This window comes from Eretmochelys imbricata, chromosome 7, assembly GCF_965152235.1.
Source record: "Eretmochelys imbricata isolate rEreImb1 chromosome 7, rEreImb1.hap1, whole genome shotgun sequence".
In the NCBI taxonomy this organism is placed as follows: Eukaryota; Metazoa; Chordata; order Testudines; family Cheloniidae; genus Eretmochelys; species Eretmochelys imbricata.
Genome location: NC_135578.1, coordinates 77,355,100 through 77,379,395, shown reverse-complemented (window position 1 = coordinate 77,379,395; position 24,296 = coordinate 77,355,100). Strand labels below are relative to the sequence as shown.

General features: G+C 42.0%; 1 protein-coding gene across 1 annotated transcript; it reads left to right on the top strand.

Moving 5' to 3' along the window:
- Positions 1-1,581: 1,581 nt before the first annotated feature.
- On the top strand, positions 1,582-23,668 carry TMEM26 (transmembrane protein 26). Its single transcript, XM_077823231.1, has 6 exons — positions 1,582-1,772; positions 9,106-9,184; positions 18,963-19,079; positions 19,598-19,818; positions 20,928-21,004; positions 23,253-23,668. Exons 1-6 carry the CDS (start codon positions 1,582-1,584, stop codon positions 23,666-23,668), a joined length of 1,101 nt encoding a protein of 366 aa, XP_077679357.1.
- The last annotated feature ends 628 nt before the right edge of the window (positions 23,669-24,296 follow it).

Genomic DNA, 24,296 nt, shown 5'->3' with positions numbered 1-24,296 from the left:
TAGGCAGGAGAATTTTAGTATTATTGACCTTTCCTCCCCCTTCTTCCCCCAATTCTCGATATTTGTTCTTTCTATCTGACATTTTTGTAAGGGCACCTAGCAACTGGGATTGGCACACATTATACAACTATCTAAAATAACAGGATTAACCTTTAAGGGACTTCAAGTAGCTTTTGTAAGCTTTAAAGCTGTTTCTAACCAAATTGTGTTCTACCTCTCAAAACCAGATCTGGAGAGTCCATAAAAGACTTTTTTCTGCCACAGTAAAAATCTAAGAGAAAAAGTATCCTTCAGAGCTACAGATTCCAGGGTCCTTCCAATGAAATAACATGCCTTGACAGAATATTCTCTTTATTTATTCAACATTATTTGTAGTCTCCTTGTGATTCATATGGTTTGGGTTGGGATTTTTTTTGCGGGGGTGGAGGGTAGTATCAGTGCATGCTCTGATGTCTTAAGCTGAAAGAATCCAATGCTCTGAATTAAAAATACACACGCACACACACCACTGCTCTGGTAAGAGTCACAAACTGTTGCAAAAATGTTTGCTTACGTCTAGAGGAACACAGGATATGTAAAATCATCAGATAAGCTAAAGAGTCAGACCATTAGGGAATCAAAACAAACTACAACAGACCCGAGTCTCTGCTTTCATGCTGCAGTTTTACACCCAAGTGTCTCAGTTGAAATCACTGAAGTCACATGGGTGTAAAACTGGACCACAATGATTCAGTCTAATGTTTAGCTTTCTTTTGGGAAACTTTTCTTGCGTGTTATGCAGTGTAAATAAAATTATTCTCTATAATAGAGAAAGTTTACCATGTACATTAAAGCCACTTCACTTTACATACTATTTCTATGGAAGTTCAAGGAACAAGCAAAAGCAAGGATATTCAGAGTTAACTGGCACAACATTCAGACTGTGTATTTTTTCTATTTCTCCTTAATGGCATGAGGTAAGGCTAGAAAGTCAGCCCAGATTTTAGCTCGAGTTCTGTATATTCTTCCTTTAGCTGCTTTGTCAGCGTGCTGAAATTATTTTGCTAAAGCAATGTTTATCGGGAAAGAGGGTGGGGGGCAGGTTGTACAACTCCAACTACAGAAAGTGATTCAACTGGTAATTTTTCTAACGTCTTTTGCCCTTTGATATAAAATGAAACAACAGCAGCAAATGGAGAAAAGGGATGAAAGCAAAGGGATGAAAAAAAAACCCATCAGATGCAAATCCATAACTTTTCTAGTCACTGACTGGAGGATGGGGGTGGAGGGGAGAAAGGAATCCTTTATGTGCCTGTGACTCAATGAGATCAGCCAGTGCTGTGTGGAGTCCTGCATTGGACAGCACTATAATTTAAAAGCCTGGTTTTGATTTTTTTTAAAGAGTTTTCAGGAAGTCTGGAGGAGGGGCAATGCAGGTTTTTTTTGTTATACTGGGCCCCTTTGTCGAGATGGAACAAGAGGAAATGTCTATTTGCTTGTGGTGCATACACATATCAGCTATTCCCAGGGAAACTTCCCATCGCCTGTAAAAGGCACTGGGCCCCCGCAGTACTGGGAGAGGGGGTGGGGGGCCAGCTGAGAATGGAGCTGCTGGTGCTGCTCAATGCCCTGGTTACAAGGCTGCTCTTTGTTCTACACTCTCTGATCGGGGTTTGGAGGGTGACTGAAGTGAAGAAGGAACCCAAGTTCTGGCTGCTGGCATTGCTCAACCTCCTCCTGTGCCTGGAAACTGGGCTCACCCTCAAGTTTAAGCAAGGCAAAGGCTACAAATGGTGAGCATATCCCTTTGGCTCCTTCAGGGTGTCTTTTGGCTCTTTGCATATACACTTATTGCAGATCTGAGGCTCACTGTAGCTGGGTTGCTATTTTATTTCAGAGCTGGGACTCACTTTAGCTCTGCTACATAAGCTGTTCTTGCTTTGTCTGTGTTGAGATTTCAGAAATATTTGCATCAATTACTACAGTAGGTTTGTAGATGGGATTTGGGGGGGCAGTAGGGTTCTGGACAAGCCACTGCAAAATCCCAAAGAGCTTTTTAAAAGGGTAGTTTGCATCAGGCTCTTTGGAGATCAAACTTTTCTCAGGGAAAACATTGGAAAATGTGAGTTTCATGCAAGGCATTTTTGTTCTAGTGCTGCTGATCTAGAGTGCTGAAATAGCTAGGAAGAAAAACTACATAACTCCTTTAGATTTTGCTATAATCTGCACAGATAGAAAATCTGGGTGCTTTGTGAGCAACAGCTTGTCAGGTAGCAACTGTGCTTAGGGCAAAAATCCCAGAGAAAGCAGGCTGCTCCATGCTATAGTTCCAGCAACCTCCTCCTTCTGCTAGTCTCACTGATAGCCACAGTTTTCCTGGAACATTATTCCTCATCAGTGCTGGCTGCAACAATGATTACCCTGAACTGACAATCAACAAATAAAGATGTGTACAAGCCACTGGCTTGGTATGCTGTAGATTCTGCTCAGTATTTCAGTTTCTAATCGGTCTGAAGTTAAATATGGGAGCTACTGCATTGAAAATGTTTCAATATAAATGAATGTGGGTGAGAGACAAAGATTCCTTAAAAACATACCACAGTTTGCCCAAGGTCGAGGGTTTTACATGTGTTTAGAAAGTGCTCACACAAACAGGATTACTTTGCTTCTGTCCATATCCCATGTGATTCATTAATCTAAAGCAGGGGTGGGCAAACGTTTTGGCCCGAGGGCCACATCTGGATGGGGAAATTGCATGTAGGGCTGGAGCAGGGGGTTGGAGTGTGGAAGCGGGTGCGGTGTGCAGGAAGGGGCTCAGGGCAAGGGGTTGGGGCAGAGGAGGGGTACGGGGTGTATGAGGGTGTGCAGAGTGTGGGAGGGGGCTCAGGGCAGGGGGTTCGGGTGCAGGAGGGATGCGGGCTCTGGCCTGGTGCTGCTTACCTGGAGCGGCTCCAGGGTGGCAGCAGTGCATACTGGGGCCAGGGCAGGCTCCCTGCCTGCTCTGGCCCAGCACCAGTCCCGGAAGAGGACAGCACCACATCCCTGTGCCTCCTGTGGTAAGGCAGGGCAGAGGGCTCCACACGCTGCCCTCGCCTGTGAGTACCTTCCCCGAAGCTCCCATTGGCTGTGGTTCCCCATTCCCGGCCAATGGGAGCTGTGGGGGGCGGTGCCTGCAGGCGAGGGCAGCACGCGAAGCCCTCTGCCCCTCTCCTCCCGCCCCCAGGGCCACAGGGACGTGGTGCCAGCCGCTTCCAGGAGTGCTGTGGGCCCATGGGGCCATAAGGGTGGCAATCCCTGACAGGCTGGATTCGGCCTGTGGGCCGTAGTTTGCCCACCCCTGATCTAAAGAGTGAGCCAAATCAACAGCTCTGTATAAGCAGAGGTAAAGTTTTTGCATCTGCCAGTATTATTATAGATCTTCCGTTTGTAGAAACTCAAGCCACATGTCCCTGAAAGTAAACAAACAGGTAAAAAAAGAAAGATAGTTTTATGATAATAAATGCTGACACCATTGTGTGAAATGTTATAAAAGTCCAAAATATTATTGTGAGGCAAGCCACAAAATTTTCACAGTCTAAACTCAAATATCCTCCTAGTACTAACGCGTCTTGTACTTTTTAAATAATGCAGTAACTGTTTAGTAATTATAGGGATCAAAATACATGTTTATTATAAAGAAGCAGTGTCAGAACATCCTATTTTTGTCAACATCAGCAGCTATGCAGAGGAATATTTTGCACATCTGTTTTCAGAAAATTCAAAGAATAGTTTTAGCTGTGCAAATAAGTTCGGATTCAACAGAGGTCAGTAAAAAGTCTTGGGGAAAACAAATTTACTCAGGAGCTAGAGCAATCCTGCAGAAATGTTTTTTAAAAACTGGACCCAATCCTGCACTCTGTGACTTCACTGGGAGTAAGATCAAGCCTGATAACAAGAAGGTGTCTAGACATTTCTTTTTCTTTCTACCAGCGAGGTGCTCGACCCCTGCTCCATTCCAGGCTCGCCCCCACTCCACCCCTTCCTCCAAGCCCCAACCCCGCCTCACCTTGCCCCGCCCCACCCCTGCCTTTTCCCACCCCCTCCTCAGAGTGCGCCCCATCCCTGCTTCTCCCCATCCCTCCCAGTGCCTCCTGCACACTGCGAAACAACTGATTGCAGTGGGCCGGAAGCACTGGGGGGAACGGGGAAGAGTTGATCAGTGGGGCCCCCAGCAGGTGGGAAGCACAGCAGGAGGGGGGAAGCTTGGCTGCCACTGGGTGCTAAACACCCGCTAATTTTTTTCCATGGGTGCTCCAGCCCTAGAGCACCCATGGAGTCGGTGGCCATGCCACTAACCCTCTCTTTTTGTCCTATGACTGCAGAGGTGTTAATGGACCCTCTACCTTGAACAGTCCCTTAGAATATCCGCTAACTGCCTATGCCAAACACTCTGCTCCACCTTGCATTTAGCTGTGTCACTGAGAGTACCTTTCCCAGATCTGAAGAGCAGCTCTCTGTGGCTCAAAAGCTTGTTTCTCTCACCAACAGAAATTGGTCCAATAAAAGATATTACCTCATCCACCTTGTCTTACAGGAAAGATAGGTAGCCATCATGTCTCTGGCTAAGATTGTCAAATATACTAGTTGTTTTCCATTTTATACCTGCTTCATGTTTCTAGGGTAGAAATTAGGACTACTTCACTCTCAAGATATGACTACACTTCCATCAGTCTTCTAGATGCATCTATACCAGGGATTAAGTTGACCTAACGACAGCGCTTGGAGTGCAAAATTTTTCCCAGCCCTGAGGGACATAGCTAGGTTTATCTATTTTTTAAGTGTAGACCAGGCCTTATTTTGCTCTCTTCTGAAATGATCTAACTTAAAAAAAAAATTGAATCAATGACATTGAAATGAAGTAAAAAAATAAATACATTTAAAAAACCAAGGAGTAACTAGGTAGTTTTGAAGGCAGTAGCATCGGGCGTTTGATTGAGCCATTTTATGGCAGTTCAGAAAACTGGTACTTTTCTCTGGCAGCTCTCTCTTGCTCCAGAAAATAAACTTTAGTTTAGCCCCTATGCCCAAAATCTTTAGCCCTTATAGCTGCAAAAATAATCCTTCTAACTTTTAAAATGTAAATTAGTGGAGTGATGTCTGCAGAAATCCTGAAACAATAGCTCTGCTTGTCTCAATCTGTGTTAACTATGAAATCTAACCATGATTATTTAAGTGAGAACATTGTTAACTATTTCACTGCTGACCAAAGCATCAAAGAAAAAAAAGGAACTGGTCATATTGTGAAGATCTGCACACAATCTCATTTTGATGTCACAAGGGGGTAGAGCTCAGACTGGGTGGAGCAGCTGGACTGACTGCAAGCCAAAAAACTGAGCAGCTGTAGCAAGACCACTTAAATTGCAGAGCAACAGAACGTGAGGGGCTGTCACCACAAAATCAATTTGAGCGAAAAAAGGCTGCTTTAGGGAAATACCTTAACAAAAGTGTAGTAGAGGGGCTAATGTTTCCTATTATATCTGTGAACATCTTTAATTTTGCTGTCACATCATCATGGAGAAAAGATAGTTAAGGCTGTTTCAAGCAGTTTCATGTGACTTCAGGATTTAGTAATCAGGAGTAATGATAACCAAGTAAGTTTCCTCAGGCTTCTCCTTCACCCATGAAGTCAAGGGGAGTTTTGTCAATTTTAATGGGAGTAGGTTTGGAATCAGTGCCCCCGGAAGTCAATGAAAAGACTCCAATCCCTTCATGAGGCTTTGGATCAGGCTCATTCAAAACAACAACATTGGACCTAACTCCTAACGTCCTCCTAACGGTCCAAAAAATGACTATGAAGAAAGTATTGACTTGCATTTTACTGGGAAACCGTAGCAACAAACACAAGAACCAAAAAAAGGGAGAAGTGTGCGTAGATGGTATGATAAAATTCCTCAGCGTTCTTGGAAAACACGGTCAGCTCAAGAAGCTGAATGCCACAAGTGTCATCAAAGCAAGCAGAGGTGACACAAAGTGATAGAGAAAACAGAAAGAAAAGGAGTACTTGTGGCACCTTAGAGACTAACCAATTTATTTGAGCATGAGCTTTCGTGAGCTACAGCTCACTTCATCAGATGTATACATCTGATGAAGTGAGCTGTAGCTCACGAAAGCTCATGCTCAAATAAATTGGTTAGTCTCTAAGGTGCCACAAGTACTCCTTTTCTTTTTGCGAATACAGACTAACACGGCTGTTACTCTGAAACCAGAGAAAACAGAGAGATCCACAACAAGAAAAAGGAGAATTTGTGGCACCTTAGAGACTAACAAATTTGAGCATAAGCTTTCGTGAGCTACAGCTCACTTCATCGGATGCATTCAGTGGAAAATACAGTGGGGAGATTTATATACATAGAGAACATGAAACAATGGGTGTTACCATACACATTGTAACAAGAGAGTGATCACTTAAGGTGAACTATTACCAGCAGGAGAGCAGGGTGGGGGGGTGGAAAACCTTTTGTAGTGATAAATGAAGCTGGGCCATTTCCAGCAGTTGACAAGAACGTCTGAGGAACAGTGGGGAGTGGAGGTGGGGGGGGGGGAGAATAAACATGGGGAAATAGTTTTACTTTGTGTAATGACCCATAAACTCCCAGTCTCTATTCAAGCCTAAGTTAATTGTATCCAGTTTGCAAATTAATTCCAATTCAGCAGTCTCTCGTTGGAGTCTGTTTTTGAAGGTTTTTTGTTGAAGAATTGCAACTTTTAGGTCTGTAATCGAGTGACCAAAGAGATTGAATTGTTCTGCAACTGGTTTTTGAATAATTCTTGACGTCTGATTTGTGTCCATTTATTCTTTTACATAGAGACTATCCAGTTTGACCAATGTACATGGCAGAGGGGCATTGCTGGCACATGATGGAATATATCACATTGGCGGATGTGCAGGTGAACGAGCCTCTGATAGTGTGGCTGATGTGATTAGGTCCTATGATGGTGTCCCCTGAATAGATATGTGGACAGTTGGCAACAGGCTTTGTTGCAAGGTTAGGTTCCTGGGTTAGTGGTTCTGTTGTGTGGTTGCTGGTGAGTATTTGCTTCAGGTTGGGGGGCTGTCTGTAAGCAAGGACTGGCCTGTCCCCCAAGATCTGTGACAGTGATGGGTTGTCCTTCAGGATAGGTTGTAGATCCTTGATGATGCGTTGGAGAGGTTTTAGTTGGGGCTGAAGGTGATGGCTAGTGGCGTTCTGTTATTTTCTTTGTTGAGCCTGTCCTGTAGTAGGTAACTTCTGGGTACTCTTCTGGCTCTGTCAACCTGTTTCTTCACTTCAGCAGGTGGGTACTGTAGTTGTAAGAATGCTTGATAGAGATCTTGTAGGTGTTTTTCTCTGTCTGAGGGGTTGGAGCAAATGCGGTTGTATCTTAGAGCTTGGCTGTAGACAATGGATCGTGTGGTGTGGTCTGGATGAAAGCTGGAGGCATGTCGGTAAGTATAGCGGTCAGTAGGTTTCCGGTATAGGGTGGTGTTTATGTGACCATCGCTTATTAGCACCATAGTGTCCAGGAAGTGGATCTCTTGTGTGGACTGGTCCAGGCTGAGGTTGATGGTGGGATGGAAATTGTTGAAATCATGGTGGAATTCCTCAAGGCCTTCTTTTCCATGGGTCCAGATGATGAAGATGTCATCAGTGTAACGCAAGTAGAGTAGGGGCACTAGGGGACGAGAGCTGAAGAAGTGTCGTTCTAAGTCAGCCATAAAAATGTTGGCATACTGTGGGGCCATGCGGGTACCCATAGCAGTGCCGCTGCTTTGAAGGTACACATTGTCCCCAAATGTGCAATAGTTATGGGTGAGGACAAAGTCACAAAGTTCAGCCGCCAGGTTTGCCATGACATTATCAGGGGTACTGTTCCTGATGGCTTGTAGTCCAACTTTGTTTGGAATGTTGGTGTAGAGGGCTTCTACATCCATAGTGGCCAGGATGGTCTTTTCAGGAAGATCACCGATGGATTGTAGTTTCTTCAGGAAGTCAGTGGTGTCTCAAAGATAGCTGGGAGTGCTGGTAGCGTAGGGCCTGAGGAGGGAGTCTACATAGCCAGACAATCCTGCTGTCAAGGTGCCAATGCCTGAGATGATGGGGTGTCCAGGATTTCCAGGTTTATGGATCTTGGATAGCAGATAGAATACCCCTGGAACCCCAACCTGGGGTGTGTCTGTGCGGATTTGTTTTTGTGCTTTTTCAGGGAGTTTCTTGAGCAAATGGTGTAGGTTTTTTTGGTAACCCTCAGTGAGATCAGAGGTAATGGCTTGTAGAAAGTGGTGTTGGAGAGCTGCCTAGCAGCCTCTTGTTCATATTCCGACCTATTCATGATGAGGACAGCACCTCCTTTGTCAGCCTTTTTGATTATGATGTCAGAGTTGTTTCTGAGGCTGTGGATGGCATTGTGTTCTGCACGGCTGAGGTTATGGGGCAAGTGATGCTGCTTTTCCACAATTTCAGCCTGCGCCCGCAGAAGCACTCTATGTAGATGTAACAAACAAGGTTACAGAACTTTCAGCGTGAGTGACATGCATATCTGGCCAGTATCTTTATAAACAGTTTTAGTCCATGTTGAAGGTTTCTTTGGGGAGGACACATTTGTTTTGGTTCAGGATATTTCTACCCTTGTACTTACACAGGTGTAAAAGTAGTTTGAGATCAGAGTCCGTGTGTAACTCAGTGGAGTGACTCCTGATTTACACCAATGGTTGAGATCAGAAAGAGGGCCTTCAGCAAGAGATTTTTATATACCCACTTCCATGCAGAACTGAGTGGGCAAAATACATGAATTAAAAGAGAAACTTTCATTTTGTTTTTGAGAGAGGTTTTTAAACAAACCTAATCTTTGAGAAGTTTACTAGTAAACCAGTATTAAGACATACATGTATTGATTGCCTTAGGAATTCAGTGAGAATGACAGCTGTTAAAGTGTTGGTTGCAGTTACCCCTCCCTTTTGTATTCCATATGGCAGAACTCACAAAACGCTTATTAAATACAGTTCACACTGAAAAGTAACATTCTGAATGTTCCACTCAGAAAATGGTAGGATATATGTGGTGCTCATACAGTGTTGTAACCTAAGCTATCTTTTCGTTTTCTTCACAGGTTTTCTCCAGCAATATTTTTATATCTGATTAGCACAGTACCATCATTATGGCTACTGGAAACTCATCGTGAAACTCAGGTATTTCTTGTGGTCCTTGAAGGAAATATCTGGAAACTGATTCCTTTATTCATAGTCTGCCAGGTCTTATTCCTATTCTTCATTCCATTCTCTGGAGACTCTACCAATCCAGCTTCAACTCTAGTAACATCTTTTGGTAATGTTGAATTGGCAGCACTTCATTACATTTGATTTAATGAAACTCACTACTTGCCAGGCTGACTGAGACCAATCTCTTTGGTATTCTGCTGATGGGAATGGGACTGGAAGTATCAAGATAAATGATATACAGCCATGCACCTCTAGGTTACTGGTCTGAACCCAACTTAGGCTGGCAATGGCATTACTGTCAGATAGCTGCTTGGTGGCTTAGGTAAAATACAGTACTGGTTCCAGTCCAGTTCTTAGCAGACAGGTACCATGGTCCCACCTAAGTCAAGGTTGAGGCATATTTGCCCACTATTGTTAGGAAGATTACATAGTCACTGCCAACCCTGTACTCCTGATGGATGATATTCACCCCCTTTGTCCCACTTTATCCCTATTTGAGGGTTTAAGTAGAGTTAAGTGATGCATAGGCCTCCTGCTGGCCCTCTGACCAGAGATGTACTGACTTCTGTGCTTTCTGATTAAATAATGGAGCCAGTCTCCAGAGCTATTACACATGTGATGAAGCAGACAGGGACAGGGCCTGGATTCTAGTCCTAGCTCTGCTGTTGATTCCCTTTGTGACTTTTGGAAAGCCACTTTTATCTATGCTTTATTTTCTCTTTTAAAAAAAAGATACTTATACTTACCCCTTTTTGTAAAACATTTTGAAATCCCTGGATTAAAGGTGTTCTATTAAGGCTAAGTCCTCTTGTTATTCATGAGGATTATGAGAACGTTCCATTTCAAGAGTGGAATCCTCAGCTGCACCAAGGAAGGGCTAGGGGTAGTTGTGAGTGGGTGGGGGAAGCTGCAAATGAGTCAACTGCAGCTTTCCAATCCTAAAGCCAATTCTATGCAGCTCCAGCCCTAGTCAGTATAGTTCAGAGCAGCATTAAGGTTCCCTCTTATCTTTGATGCACCCCCTATGCCAGGTAGGGGGGAACAACAGAGCATAGAACAAGCCTAAATCAGCCAGCTCTTAATCAGCTGATTCCTCAGTGTTGGATGATTGTCATCTCCCCACTTAGAGCATATTTAAGTCCCCTTAGCACTGCCAGAGTAGCACAATGGGGCTTAGCATGGATCAGGATTTAGCCCCAAGGGTTGCATTAGAACTTCCTCAGAAGAGCCTGAGAGGATCGTTAACAGAAAGCAATAGGAAGAAAATGAATAAGTTTGATTAATCAAATACAGAGCCTCATTTTCTCCTCTGAAACATTGTTAGATCACAGAGAAACATTATCAAATATTCAAAATTGCATTTGCACTGAGATTGCCTGAGGCTCTTTCTAAACACAGAAGCAAGAATTTATTGTCTTCATGTTTGGCACATCTTCCTAAACATTTGTGAACAGGTAAAGTGGATATTGAGAACATTTGTAATTGTTAACTCTGGGCTAAGAAACAGGCTAATTCTGTAGTCAAAGGCAGGAGATTATGTCCCAGAATGATGTTACAACATGGCATACTTTGTATTTTATTGATATACTGCTCCTCTGAATTAAAGTGGGAGTATATCAAGTAAATAGTTCAGGTTATTCTTGAAGAGAAGGGTAGAGGATTCTGAAAGTACACATGACCTAATGGATTCAAACCAAGACCTCAGGGAAGGACATCAGTCTTGTTAATAATTAGGTCAAAATGTAGCACCCAGTCACAAGTACTACTCTTTATAATAAAATATCTTGTGCCTTTTCTTAATAAAAGGATCAAGACCAGGCAATTGTGCAACAACTATAGCACATTTATTGAATACACAATAAAAAGGTTTTGTGGTAACTGAGGCAGTAAATACTATTAAAGATTTTGCTCTCAGATTGAATCCCTGAAAGTAAACATTAGCTCTTCCCCCCAAAAAGTGGTAATTATTTAGGGCATAATTTAATATGTACTCCCCTACCACTGAAGGGCATGCAAGTTTTGCTTCCATAAGTATCACAGGAATGAGCATAACTAATTAATATATATATATATACACACACACACGTATATATATCAGATATGTGAAATATCGACAGTGCCTTATATTATTTAAAGCTGCGGTTCTCACTTTTTTTTTCCCCACTGATCACTTGAAAATTGCTGAGGGTCATGGCAGACCACTTAATGATCTTTCCAAATGTTGTTTGAACCATTAGCTAACTATTGTAAAGCGCTTTGGATAAAAGTGCTATATATATTTAAAAAAAACCTTAATAATAGATGTTTTTTGTTCTAGAAATAAAAGCCCACAACTCATATTTTAATATCAGTAGTCTTACCTGTCTAATGCGATGGATGTGCCCTCTCTTCCCCGTCATGGCAGCCACAGAGCTGAGGCTGGGAAGGAGGAGGGTCTCTCCCTCTCTCCCCCACCACAGCAGCCCATGAGCTGAGGCTGGGAAGGAGGGGGGCCTCTCCCCAGCAGTCACAGCCCTGGAGCTGGGGAAAGTTGCCTCTTTCTCTGGCCGCTGCAGCCCTGCACACCCCAAATTCCCCCCCACCCCCTCTTCTCACCCCACTGCCCCCTCTTCCCTCCCAAGGCCACCACCTCACCTTATATGTGTCTTCTCCAGGGTCCAGGCACCTAATTAGTGGAGCCACACCTGCGAGCACTATTCTTTTGTGTGCAGCCGCCCAGGCATGCACCTTACAGGGAACTATCTGCAGAACACCTGAATGGAGCTCACCGACCACAGTTTGAGGACCTCTGATTTAAAACATGTTGGGATGCACTTTTTTAATAGAGGGTTATGGTATAAAGTCAGATTGAACTATGTTGAGTAAAAAAAATTAGTCAGTAAAATCAGTGAATTAAATAGCAAGGTAGAAAACTGACAAATTTTATAATCTGTAAAAACACAGATTTGAGACATTCCTGTTTTCTTCCTAAAGCTTAAGGTCCCAATTGAGCAAGCCACATTAGAATGTGTTTAAGTGCTGTGCTGAATAGAGAATGACTTAAGTATATGCTTAACTTTATACACATGCTTCAATGCTTTGAATCAGGCTCACAGAGAGCTCACTCATACTCCACGTGTACTTGAGCAACAGCCAGGTTAAAGGTAAATTTCCATTCAGTACAAAAGAAGTTACAAGATGTGCCAACCAAATATTTATTTTAAACAACCCTGAACAGTTTAAGAAGCAACCAAAATCCACCCCACGGACAGAACTAGTGCTTTGTACTACATATGGGCAAAGTTTTGTGGATGAATGTGTTTATTAAAAAACGCAGCTTTGGGATGACAAACTATTTGCAAATTTGGGTAGAATATGGCAAATAATTTCAGATGAAAAAAAATGAAGAGTGTCAAAACATTTTGTTTTAGCTTTTTTGATATGAAACATTTTCACTTTTCATTTTGAAGTGATATTTCAGTAGAAGTTTAGCTAGATTTATCTTTAAGAAGGGGTAAAAAACACCCAGAATCTAAACAAAAGAAAAATGTAATTTGGGGGTTTTTTTGTTGTGGCAAGAAAAAAAATCTAAAAGTTCAATTTTGAGTTAACCTGAAATGAATTTTTTATTTTGGATTTTTCAGTTTGGCCACCAAACTAAAAAAACAATTGTTTGCTCAGCTCTGCTCTGTATATTTAAGTATGATTTTAATGCTAGATCCAACTTGATATATCATCCTACTAATAAAGTAAATGTTTGTTTTTTCATCACTTGCCCTGACATTTTTGCGGGAGACAAAAGACTATATTTAAACAAGTGTCCTCTCCTTATGTCATGGGTAGGGCCCTATCAAATTCGTGGCCGTGAAAAACTCATCGTGGACCATGAAATCTGGTCTTTTGTGTACTTTTACCCTCTACTATACAGCTTTCGCAGGGGAGACCAGCATTTCTCAAACTGGGGGTCCTGACCCAAAAGGAGTTGCAGGGCAGGAGGGAGGGGGGAGGAGGAGTCACATGATAATTGTAGGGCGGTCATGGTATTGCCATCCTTACTTCTGCACTAGTGCACTGCCTTCAGCGCTGGGTGGCCGGAGAGTGGCAGCTGCTGGCCAGGCACCCAGCTCTAAAGGCAGCACAGAAGTAATGGTGGCAATACCACGACGCACCCCTCCAATAACCTTGCAACCCCCACCACCACCACAACCCTCTTTTGGGTCGGGACCCCTATAATTACAACACCATGAAATTTCAGATTTAAATATTTGAAATCATGAAATTTGCAATTTTTCAAAATCCTATGACCTTGAAATTGACCAAAATGGACCATGAATTTGGTAGGGCCCTAGTCACGGTCCAGCTTCTCTTCACGTTTAATCCTGCAAGCAAGTCATAGTGCAGAATTGGCAGCATCACATGTATTTCCATAGCAGCAGACTATGAAGGTCTCCAGCATCAACTTCATTCTTTACAGTGTAGCCCCATAGGTGCGTCTGTTGCTTCAGGGGGCCCAATCCTGTGAGGTACTGAGAACTCCCTTGGAGTTTTCAAAACTCTCAACTCCCACAGTAGTCAGTGGCAATTGAGGGTACTCTGCCCCTTGTAGCAGTGGGTCCAGAATAGAGTTGGTCAAATGACACTGTGAAAAGTTTATTAGTTGGCCCTTAATTCCATTTGCAAACTGTTTGCAATCCCAAAAGGAATTTTCTGAATTAGTCTATAGGGTTTTCACAAGCTGTAGCAATTGCTCCTTGCAGTATTAAAATCTAGAATTTGGCCTATAACTGATCACGATATGGTTTCTGTTCCTTGATTGGATCACTTAATGTTTATAAATACAGTAGAACCTCAGAGTTATGAACTGACCGGTCAGCCACACACCTCATTTGGAACTGGAAGTACATAATCAGGCAGCAGCAGAGACCAAAAAAAAAGCAGCAGCAAATATAGTACAGTACTGTGTTAAATGTAAACTACTAAAATAATAAAGGGAAAGCAGCATTTTTCTTCTGCATAGTAAAGTTCAGAGCTGTATTACGTCAACGTTCAGTTGTAAACTTTTGAAAGAACAACCATAACGTTTTGTTCAGAGTTACAAACAACCTCCATTCCCGAGGTGTTCCTAACTCTCAGGTTTGACTGTAGGAAAAACATGTGAAGAAATCATAGGGATGTTGAATCTCATTTTAGGAAGAAAAAAATGTAGGAAATAAGTTAGCCAAGGAAGTTTGAGGATTTTAAAAATTTCTTCCTATCCTTTTTTGCACAATAAAGAGAATTACATCTAGCTACGTATATAGATCCAATACTGAAAAATAGTTGAGTTCCTTCCTGACAGAGAAGGAAAGATGTAAGCCAGATTTATTTACTGCCTGCCAGGCTTTACATTCAATTTTCTTTTTCCTGACATTTCACCAATTGCAGCAGGAGTTTCCCACTAAATAAGTGTCATATTCCCACTAAATAATTGCATGTATATAGTGGATAGATGGGCAGGGCGAATAGCTCTAGTGCCAATGCTCCCATTCACGCTTGTACGTACTTTGTAAAATGAACAGCTCTTCCCCAAACTTCCATGTGAACACACACCAGTTTCGTAAATATTCCCAGAGAACTGAGCTAGAACAAGACACAAATGTAATTGAATCAAATCAGGACTCAGACTAAATGAACATGTTAACAAATATATGTGTCCACTATTTGCTCACATCTAGTCCAGAATAAGGACTAAGGAGTGCAAGTCAGGGCAGAATTCTTCAGAAGGAGAAGTCCAGCACTGCGGGAGAAAAGCTCACATTAAAACACAAATAGCTTTAGAAATAGAAAGAGGGACCCAGATAGCTACGGACAGAGTAAGTTGCTTTTGCATGTATGGTCTCCGTTTCCTCATCCCTACCCCAATATGACAGTTCTCACCTTGCTCACCAGGCTGCAGTTTGATGGTGCCAGGAGCTGCTGAGATACCTGCTAGGGTGGGGGAGAGGGAGGAGCTCTCTCAAGTGGGAACAGCTGAGGCAGTGTTCCACATGTTCCCTCTCCTTTTCCTCTCCACTTTCCTTCACTGTGGTGGGGCTGCTGCTGCTTCTTATCCTCCCATCACTTCCTTCCACCTTCTGCATCTGAGCCTGGGTTCTGGACCTGTCCCACCTACTGCGCTGCGTGTCATGTACATGGCAGGTTGCTGGGCTGCTCCTAGCAGCCCAGGCTCCTGTACCAGATACAGACTGAGCTTCCTTCTCAGAGCTAAACACCAGATGCGTTCAGTACAAGATCCTTTAAAGTTCTGCCAGGTATGGCTGAAGTTAGCTTAGATAAGATATTTTACACACTGTGCCACCTAGTGGCTGAATAGTGTACTGCAGTTTAGTACGCCACTACAATTCAGGGTGGTGCTATGGCTCTGTGATTGGCTCCCATTTGGTGACAATGCAGAGCGAAGAGATTGATACAGCTTTCTGTCCAGATGGGGCAGCCATTGTGGGCTCCCTGTTTCAGCCCTCCTCTTAATCTACATGCTGGATCTCTGGTGATGGAGTCTGGCAGGGATTTTTCCCACATGGCAAAACTGGCAAAGCGCTGGGTGGGTTTTTCACCCTCCACCTGGCATCCAAGAGGTCTGGGCTCAGGGGTTACATTACACTTGGTGCAACTTTGGCAATTCTAGTCCATAGATAAATTAAAAATAGTCTGATTCAAGCTCCCTGTAACCCAGTGGGTTGCCTGGGCATTGACCCTGAGCACAGTCATGCACAGTGGGGTTAGCCTCTATGTCCTGCATAGTTTGTGGCTCCTACCCCAAGTGGGAGGAAGGAAGTGTGTTGTGACTCTGGTTTCTAGTCACCATTCCTTGGCAAGCTTGAGGGTGTAGAGGGGGCATGGCCTTCACACTCACCCTCAGGTTATAGTCCCACCCAGGCCAGTGGTGTCTGTTGAGATGTGTACTAAAACAACCCTCCTGGGTACATTGGAGTCATTAACCCAATTAGACAATAGCTTTAAATAAAATTGCAGCCTCCTCATTTAACCACATTGTGTTCGTGTTTCATTGTTTTGTTCATGTCACATGTCCACAGTAATGCCTCTGTCTACCTTCCATCTCATAAGATACAAAACATCCATGGTTCTTTTCCCTTGTTTATGTTAAACTCTCTCCCTGTGAAACTCTCCACCCCCATCCCACCACAAATAACCCAAACAGCTAACCTAAGAGCTTTTTTCTGAATTTCCAGGTTATTGGGGAAGGGGCTCTATTTACAGCTTTTGTCCACAATTACTGCACAGTGGTACCTGAGGTGCTTCACTTATGCTTCATTCTCAGTAAAGGGGAAAAGTGGAACCTCAAATTCAGGTATTTTTTGGAAGATGTTGCCTTTGTACTAGCATGTAGATCCCTAGCACTCCCTGGAAAACTGTCTGTTTGGTGCAGAAAAAGTTATGGTGGGATTCTTATTTAGGCACCTAACTTCCATTAAAATCAATGGGAGTTAGGTGCCTACTGTACATACCTTTGTGAATCCCACTCTTAACTCCTATACTGATGCGATGAGCATGCTAGAAAACAATCATCCGGGCCTGTCTGGCAGAAATATGATGGGATTAAAGTCTTCAATAACTGAGGAGTTTGATTTTCTAATTAGCTTTGTTTTTGAGTAGAATGAAATGAGATGCTTAGGGATTGTTAGGAAGATAGATTTTTAAAATCATATCCAATCTGCTCCAGGGACAATAATAAGAGTCACTGAATATCTGCTCCCTGCATCACAGTAGTTTCTTTAATCACCGCAGCCCCATGCAATGAGGATTTGTTTACTGAAGTTCAGTAACTTCAGGTTTTTTTGCCTTCATTACATTCTGTCAGAGCTGTATGTACTCAAAGAGGTGCTTTTCTGCTCTAAGGGGATACACAGCAGCACATAGCTTTGTTTCTTAATTAGTCCTGACATTTCACCAATTACAGCAGGAGTTTCCTTGGAAGATAGAAATAAATAGCCTCTTGCCAGAAAAAATGGTTTATCTTTTCTTCCTCTGAGGGATCTTATGGAAGGAGAAATGAAACAACCAGAATAATTACAGACAGGTCCCCTGGATAAGAGAAAGTTGTCTTGAAAATAGTCTCTTCCCCCCCGCAAAAGCATAGGCCACACCTGTCTTCAGATTAGAATGCAGCTATCAGCCTTAACCCTGATTTACCTTCTAAGCAGAGGGAGCCTGACTGGATATTTTTGGAACCATTGGTGGCATATTACAGAGAGCTACAGCATACTGCATTATGAAGTGAAGTCAAAACTTTACAGAGGTTTCCCTACCATATAGCAAATGGTGTTGAGTCCAGTTCTAGAGTGAAATTCACCTCAGCACTAGACCCATGCACCACTTAAGTCTTCAAAATGGGGAATGCTGTGTTAGCCCCCTGAACAATGGAAGAATTTCACCGTTAGTGAACAGATATTTTTCTACATACCCAATGATTTTGGGGTAAATAAAAAATTCCTAATTCAGTAAAAAGTCTTTTTTTCTACCCATTGCAGACACCCAGAAATCATCTATCCTTCTAAGATAACGCTGGATTTTGCACCCATGCATAGAAGGTGGTCATATGTTGTATCAAACTAGTTTGTAAGGTGTCATTTTTGCAGTATTTGGATGCTCTCCTGGACAATGAAACTACAGAGAATGGAGCCAAATTTTGCTTACACTGGTGTAAATCTGAAGTAATACTACTGACATCAGTTACATTACTCCAGATGTAAAGTAGTGCAAATGAGCAGAACTGGACCAATAAAGTTAGGCACACAAACCCACTAAGATCATACAAATCCTATATCAGACATATTTGATTCTGCTAAAATATACTGGCAGTTACTAGAAAATTCAACACCACATACAATATAGAAAATCTACAATACTCTGTTTTACAAAACTGGGTAGTAATTTAGGGGCTCCCTAGCAGGTCCCTTCAAACTTATGTGAATTATGAAATAAATCAACTAATAGGATGGCACTATTGATAATCACAGAGAAAGCCACAGAACTCATAGCCCTAAAGGGAAAATGATAGTTGTACTGAAACCCCTTCCCTTTCTAAATGATATTGCATTGGAGTTTTCTGATGCAGAAAGAGAAAATGGTCAGGCTTATAGTACACAAGGGGGCGGGGGGAAAGCTACCAGTGGTTGTGGCAGTAAATGGATACCTGTCATTTTTCTCTTGTTTCTAATATGTTTATTAAAATATGCTAATAAAAAGGCAGTTGACTAGATTCTGAACAAAAATGTTTACTGTACTACTAGAACTCTGCTGCAGTGTCTGGATCCTACACTCATACTGTATTTACTAATCCAGCAAGTCAGAGTCAAACTTCAGAAGTAAAACTAAGTGCAGTACAGTGTTGGCATTACATAGTATTTTAATACATGAATAGGTAGAACCACAGGCTCTCTCAGAACTAGTTGGCTTGGAATTCACAGCACACCATCACAGGAGGTTGGGCTTCAGGAGTGACATCCATTGTGGGCTTGCTGAGACTGGGATCAACATGCAAATGAGGCTCAAGTTCTGCAAATGGGGTGAGCAAGTGGCATATTACAGTTTGCTGCTGGAGTATAATGCAAGTACAGCTAAGACAACAGGAATGGGAAATTGGGAGATTAAATGTTGGAATGGAAGGAAGGAGATGTCTGTCTAGGATGAAGTTGTTGGGTGAAAATTCAAGAATTCTCCTCCAGCCCCATGATGTTTTCTCAGTGTATGATGTTTTTGTTTATTGTAGTTTTGCAATAATGAAACTGAACAAACATGGGAGAATATTGGCAACAGAGAAGACTTCAATCAATTAAAAGAGAGCACTCCCAAAAATGAGGGAGCAGATCATCACATAATTGAGTCGGTGGGATACCTTTCTCTACTCAATCTATAGACCTTATGATATATAGGGGCACAGAGATAAGATAGCACTTTTTGGGTCTATGTAGTGAACCTTGCACAGGACAGTTTTGCAAAGTGGTGTGATGAAAATTGTCATTTATAAAAAGCCATTGGTGTAGATGGTGCTTGTTCTCTAAATGTTGTTGCTAGGATTGGTCTGAGTCTGAAGGGATTTCCTTCCTCCCCAAGAATGACAAAATTGAGTTCAACAATTTTGGAGTTACAGTGGAGCAAAGTATAACAGTTAAGTGAACAATGAGACAAGGGAAGAAAAAGAAAGATAAATCAACTCGGTCTGGCAGTCCATTGAGTGAGTCACACCAGCAGCATGAACGGGTTTGCTTTAATTCTGCTTGAAGAAAGAGCTAACATGATCAATTGAATTGAAGGTGCATTCAGTGGAGATAAGTTTTTATAGCTAGACCATCTCATGTTCCTATTGTTACAGTATTTTTCTTGTTGTTTTGGTCTTTGCAATAGGCTAGAGTTTTTGTCTCCCAGCTCTCCACAGTGTGCGAAACTGTATGGACGCTAGGACTCCACCAGACTTTTCTACTACTACTAATAATAGGGAGATGGCTTCTTCCCATTGGTGGTGAAATCACCCGTGATCAGTTGTCCCAGCTGCTGCTTATGTTTGTGGGAACTGCAGCAGACATACTTGAATTCACTAGCGAGACTTTGGAAGTAGAAAATGTAAGGTAAGTAATATTTCCTGAAGTACATCATTTGTATCCAAGGTTATACTGAAGACTTTCTTGTTCCATTTCAAGTTTTGTAATCCATGTGAATTTGGGGTTGCTGCAACTAGATTATTCAGAGATGTCAAGAGATGGTTACTGTCTAGGACTTTTTATCTTCTTCTGCGCCTCCATGGAGGTGACAAGTAGCTCCCATCCGCTTCGTAGGACGTTATTCATAATGAAACATGCCACATTCATCAAAAGGAAAGGACTCAAACAACCAGGAAAATGGAGTAACTAACACATACTGTTTACAATACATACAATTAGAGCTACTCCAACTATTTATTACAAACAGAGCCTCTCCTTTGGTTAGTGATTTGTTCACAAGCTAATCTTGATTGTCTTGTAAATCAGATACTTTTCAGACTGTATGTTGTTTGCAAACAGTTTGCCGTGGCTATTCATTATCCAAGTTGCATGTTCGGTTACCTGATATGGTTTCCTCCCTGAGTGGGTGACAAGGTTTTAAAATAGGAGAGGAGAGAGTAATCTGCTTCCAATGTGAATTTTCAGATGAATAATAATTAGCATGATTTAGAAACATCTTCAGAGATACTCACTTATCTGAATTTTCATAAAGAATGTGACCCCACAAATAATGGGGAACTGAACTTGGCACTTTTGTCCCTGAAAATATCCATACATTATTCTTTTTTCACTATTCAACTAAGCTGTACCTGTAACAGAAAACTTATTTAACAGCAGGGCAGGCTCTCTCTACATAACAAAGATGGTTCAAGCTCAACGAAGATGTGAAATCACCAGAAGGGTAGGGCATCTTCTCCTCATTGAGCCTCAGAATTTATTTCCATACTCTGATCACTCTTGAGTTTTAACTCTGAGGTTTGGTCTAAATCACACAGCTCAAGCAGGTGGAAAATGCAAACCAACTGTAGGGATTCCCACCAGGAGTTGCCCCAGGTTTCTCCAGAATTCCACTGGAATGACACATGAACCCACTAGCTGTACTGTTGAGCTCCAAATCCTTTTAAAAGTGACCGTGTTCTAAATAGTTTGGGGGTTCATTTAATTAGTTACTCACTTTTTTGTTTGTTTATTTTTAGGCATAACCATGCTCTTGTTTATGCAATTCTTTGTGTATGGACTTGGAGTATGTTGCAGTTTCCACTTGATCTTGCAGGTTAGTATCAGCAAAACAGCTTTTTCAGAGATGAGCATGTCTCAGGGCTGTGCACACTTACAGCTTTATGTGAATGAAAGTAAACACCACTGCCAAAGACTATGCTGTGGGCTTTTGGTCGGCATTTCACATCACAGAGACAATGATGCGTTATTCGAAGGAAGCTCAGCATCAGCATAGAAAAATAAGTATGCTTTCTTTTGAAGGAAGATTTATTTCAAGCTGAACTGTGATCTCTTTAATATACACTGTTTGTTTCCAGGCAAACTGGAATTGCTGCTGAATGTGTTAAATAGGAGCACCTGCTGTGATTGTGTCATTATAATGGAAAAATTGACACAACCTTAACTATAAACCCGGGGGCTAGAGCCACTCCTGGAACTATGCTGGCTCCCACTGGGGTAGACGATGGCAAAGAGCCCCTGAGTTGGGATGTCCTCTTCTTAACATGAGGCCGGCATAGCCCATAAAGTGGATATGGTTGACTGAGAAAAGGGCATGGCCAGACACTCCCCGACTTGGTGGCTCCAGTCCACAGAGCTTCTCTGGAAACCATAAAAGTATTACGCTGCTCATCCTTGGCTTGAACACCAGGGAAAGGAGGTAGTAGAAACATCACAAGTGGTCCTACCTCAGGGTGATTTTATCCTCTTGCAGAGAGGGCTTTTCTGGTGCAGGGAGGCATAATGGACATCTCCCTATATCAGCATCTATTATTCTGACCCCTCTTTTCTGGGAGTTTACAATTCAGCTGCATCTCATGTATACCATCAGCTCAAGCAGGAATTATTTTCAACAGGTTTTTATATAAAATTGATAAAATAGCTCAATCATTTTTTTCTTCTGGGACTTTTTCTGAAGCCATTTTCTTACAAAGGATATTAGGCTTTTTTAAATATTAAGGTTGAGGCCATATTTCCATGTTTTAATTTTTCATTTTAGCAGCTCGATGCTACAGATTGATGCGGGAGCTTTTAAGATGTGTCACATTCAGATTTGCAGATACAGATTTGCTAACAATGTATTCTTTCAAAAATAAATACCACTCTAGTTCAAGAAAGCATTCAAATACCCTTAAAGGATCGTAGCATTAATTTAAATGAAGCAACATGTATGCCAGGTTTTTCCTTGTCATTGCTATTCTGTTTCTTTCCCTACATTTCACAGTGGAAAATTAAAGGAAAGAGTATATGTATGCTCTTTAAAATATTTACCATATGTGACAATTCTATTTAAGAAGGTAAGTTTGTAACTATCACACCTCTGTACAGCTGTTTGAGTGAGACACAAAAATTTTACTTTTTACGGCTGCACCACTGTGCTTTGTAACAAAGGGCTATGTCAGTGCTGCACATGACATTCAGCTGCATCAAGGCAGGGTGATTCAAGATGATGATGCACAAGTGCATAAAAAATTCAGCAACTGCATGCAGAAACTTTTGTTTCTCTAATGAATTCAAATGAAATGCTCCGCTGTTCTAAGAGGTTTGCTTTCCATTCTTGACCGAATTATTTACATCCAAAGAGATAAACAATACAGTTCTTCTACTGAATGTGTCATGATTTATGATACTAATTAAATCTAAAAATTATGCAGTCTAAACAAAATAACCTAATTTCAGTGGTAAGTTTTTCATGTTAGACAACCATATTTATCATGAGTGACCCCTAGATATTATCTTGCCTTGCAGGTGCAATATCACTGTAAGCATTTTAAGTTAGCTAGCGAGACGTTTTCATCAGGTTAAGGAAGACTCGTGCATACAAGTTAAGATATACCCATGTGATTTAGTACCCATAAAACCAGAAATAGATAGCAATGACTAGAGTCATTCATACTGTTTGTAAGCACTGTACATACCTCCCATCCTGTATATCATAACCCTAACCTACAAGGCCAGCTGTGTGAGCCATGTGCCATCACTGAAAGGAGGTTACTGGTCATACCAAATCTGTATGGTGGGTGTGTGATGTGGACAAGTGTCCAACAAGGACAGAGTGAGACCATATTGTTTTCAAGCCCTATTCAACAAAGCACTTAAGTGTATACTTAACTGTAAGTACATTCTTAAGAGGGAAGTGCACGCTTTGCTGTATCAAGCCCTGGGCATACTTTATTTTGAACCTGGACCTGCAGGGTTGATAGTTTAGTGCACTAATAATCTACTCTACCTCTGAGCTGCCCTTTCAGCCTTTCATGTCTAGGTTTCAGAGTGCTACATTAACACAGCATGTCTTTTATTTACAGTGCAACATATTGGCTGTAAACTATCTGTGTCATCTATGAGAGTCCCCACTTTACTGCTGTGCAGACACAGTGCAGACCTGTGGAACATTGGAATCAGCCTCTTCATACAAGATGGCCCTTTCCTCGTTTTACGTTTGATACTGATGAGCTATTTTAAAGTAATCAATCAGATGCTGGTGTTTTTCACAGCTAAGAATATCTTAGTTGTGATGTTACAACTGTACCGTCTAATAGTGCTATCGTTAGACTTCCGTGCTTCCCTGCAGTATCCACCAAGCAGCCGGATAGGAGGAGTGAGCTGCTGCCCATGTGAGCCTAATGATACCACTCTCCCACCCAGCGACTCGGATACTGATATGAGAGAATGCACTGCTATTCCTCTGGAGGATTCGCCAGTCCCATCAGAATATCAGTGAACTCAACTGTTTATTCACTGCAACACCGTCTGTTTCCTGTGGCCTTTTGGAAGGGTTTGGCCTGTTTGTATTATCGTGGTTCTTACTCATCTCCCTTCCACCACAAAATGAAGTTTTGTTCTAAAAACCAGAAGACTTTGAAGCGATGTCACAGAAAGGAGAACTTTTTGATCCTGTTGATTTGTGGGGGTGGGGGGGTTCTACTACATCCTTATTATATTTATCCAGCGGGATTAGGTAGGTGTAGTTTATAGAACTACAAGATTTGAAGTTGTATGTGATGCATTAACAAACTTGGTTACTGTCTTTGGAGGCATTATGTTAAAGAATGTGCTCAGATGTATTTGTGCAAAAGGACAGACATATCAGGACAGTTACCTGAAATTGGGGAGCCTGTAACTTTGCTTCAGTTGACAGGCTGTAAAAACAGTGTGGTGAATGATATATCACAGAATTACTTCAGCAATGGCAATTGCATAGGAGTGTAAGTTGAATGGAAATAATGTGTTTCTGCTGTCACTATGACATCAAAACATTGTCCTTTCAGTGAATGTAAGAACAACTGTTTTAGAAGTTACCTCACTATTGGCTTGATTCAGTGAAAGCACCGATGACATGGAGTAGCACA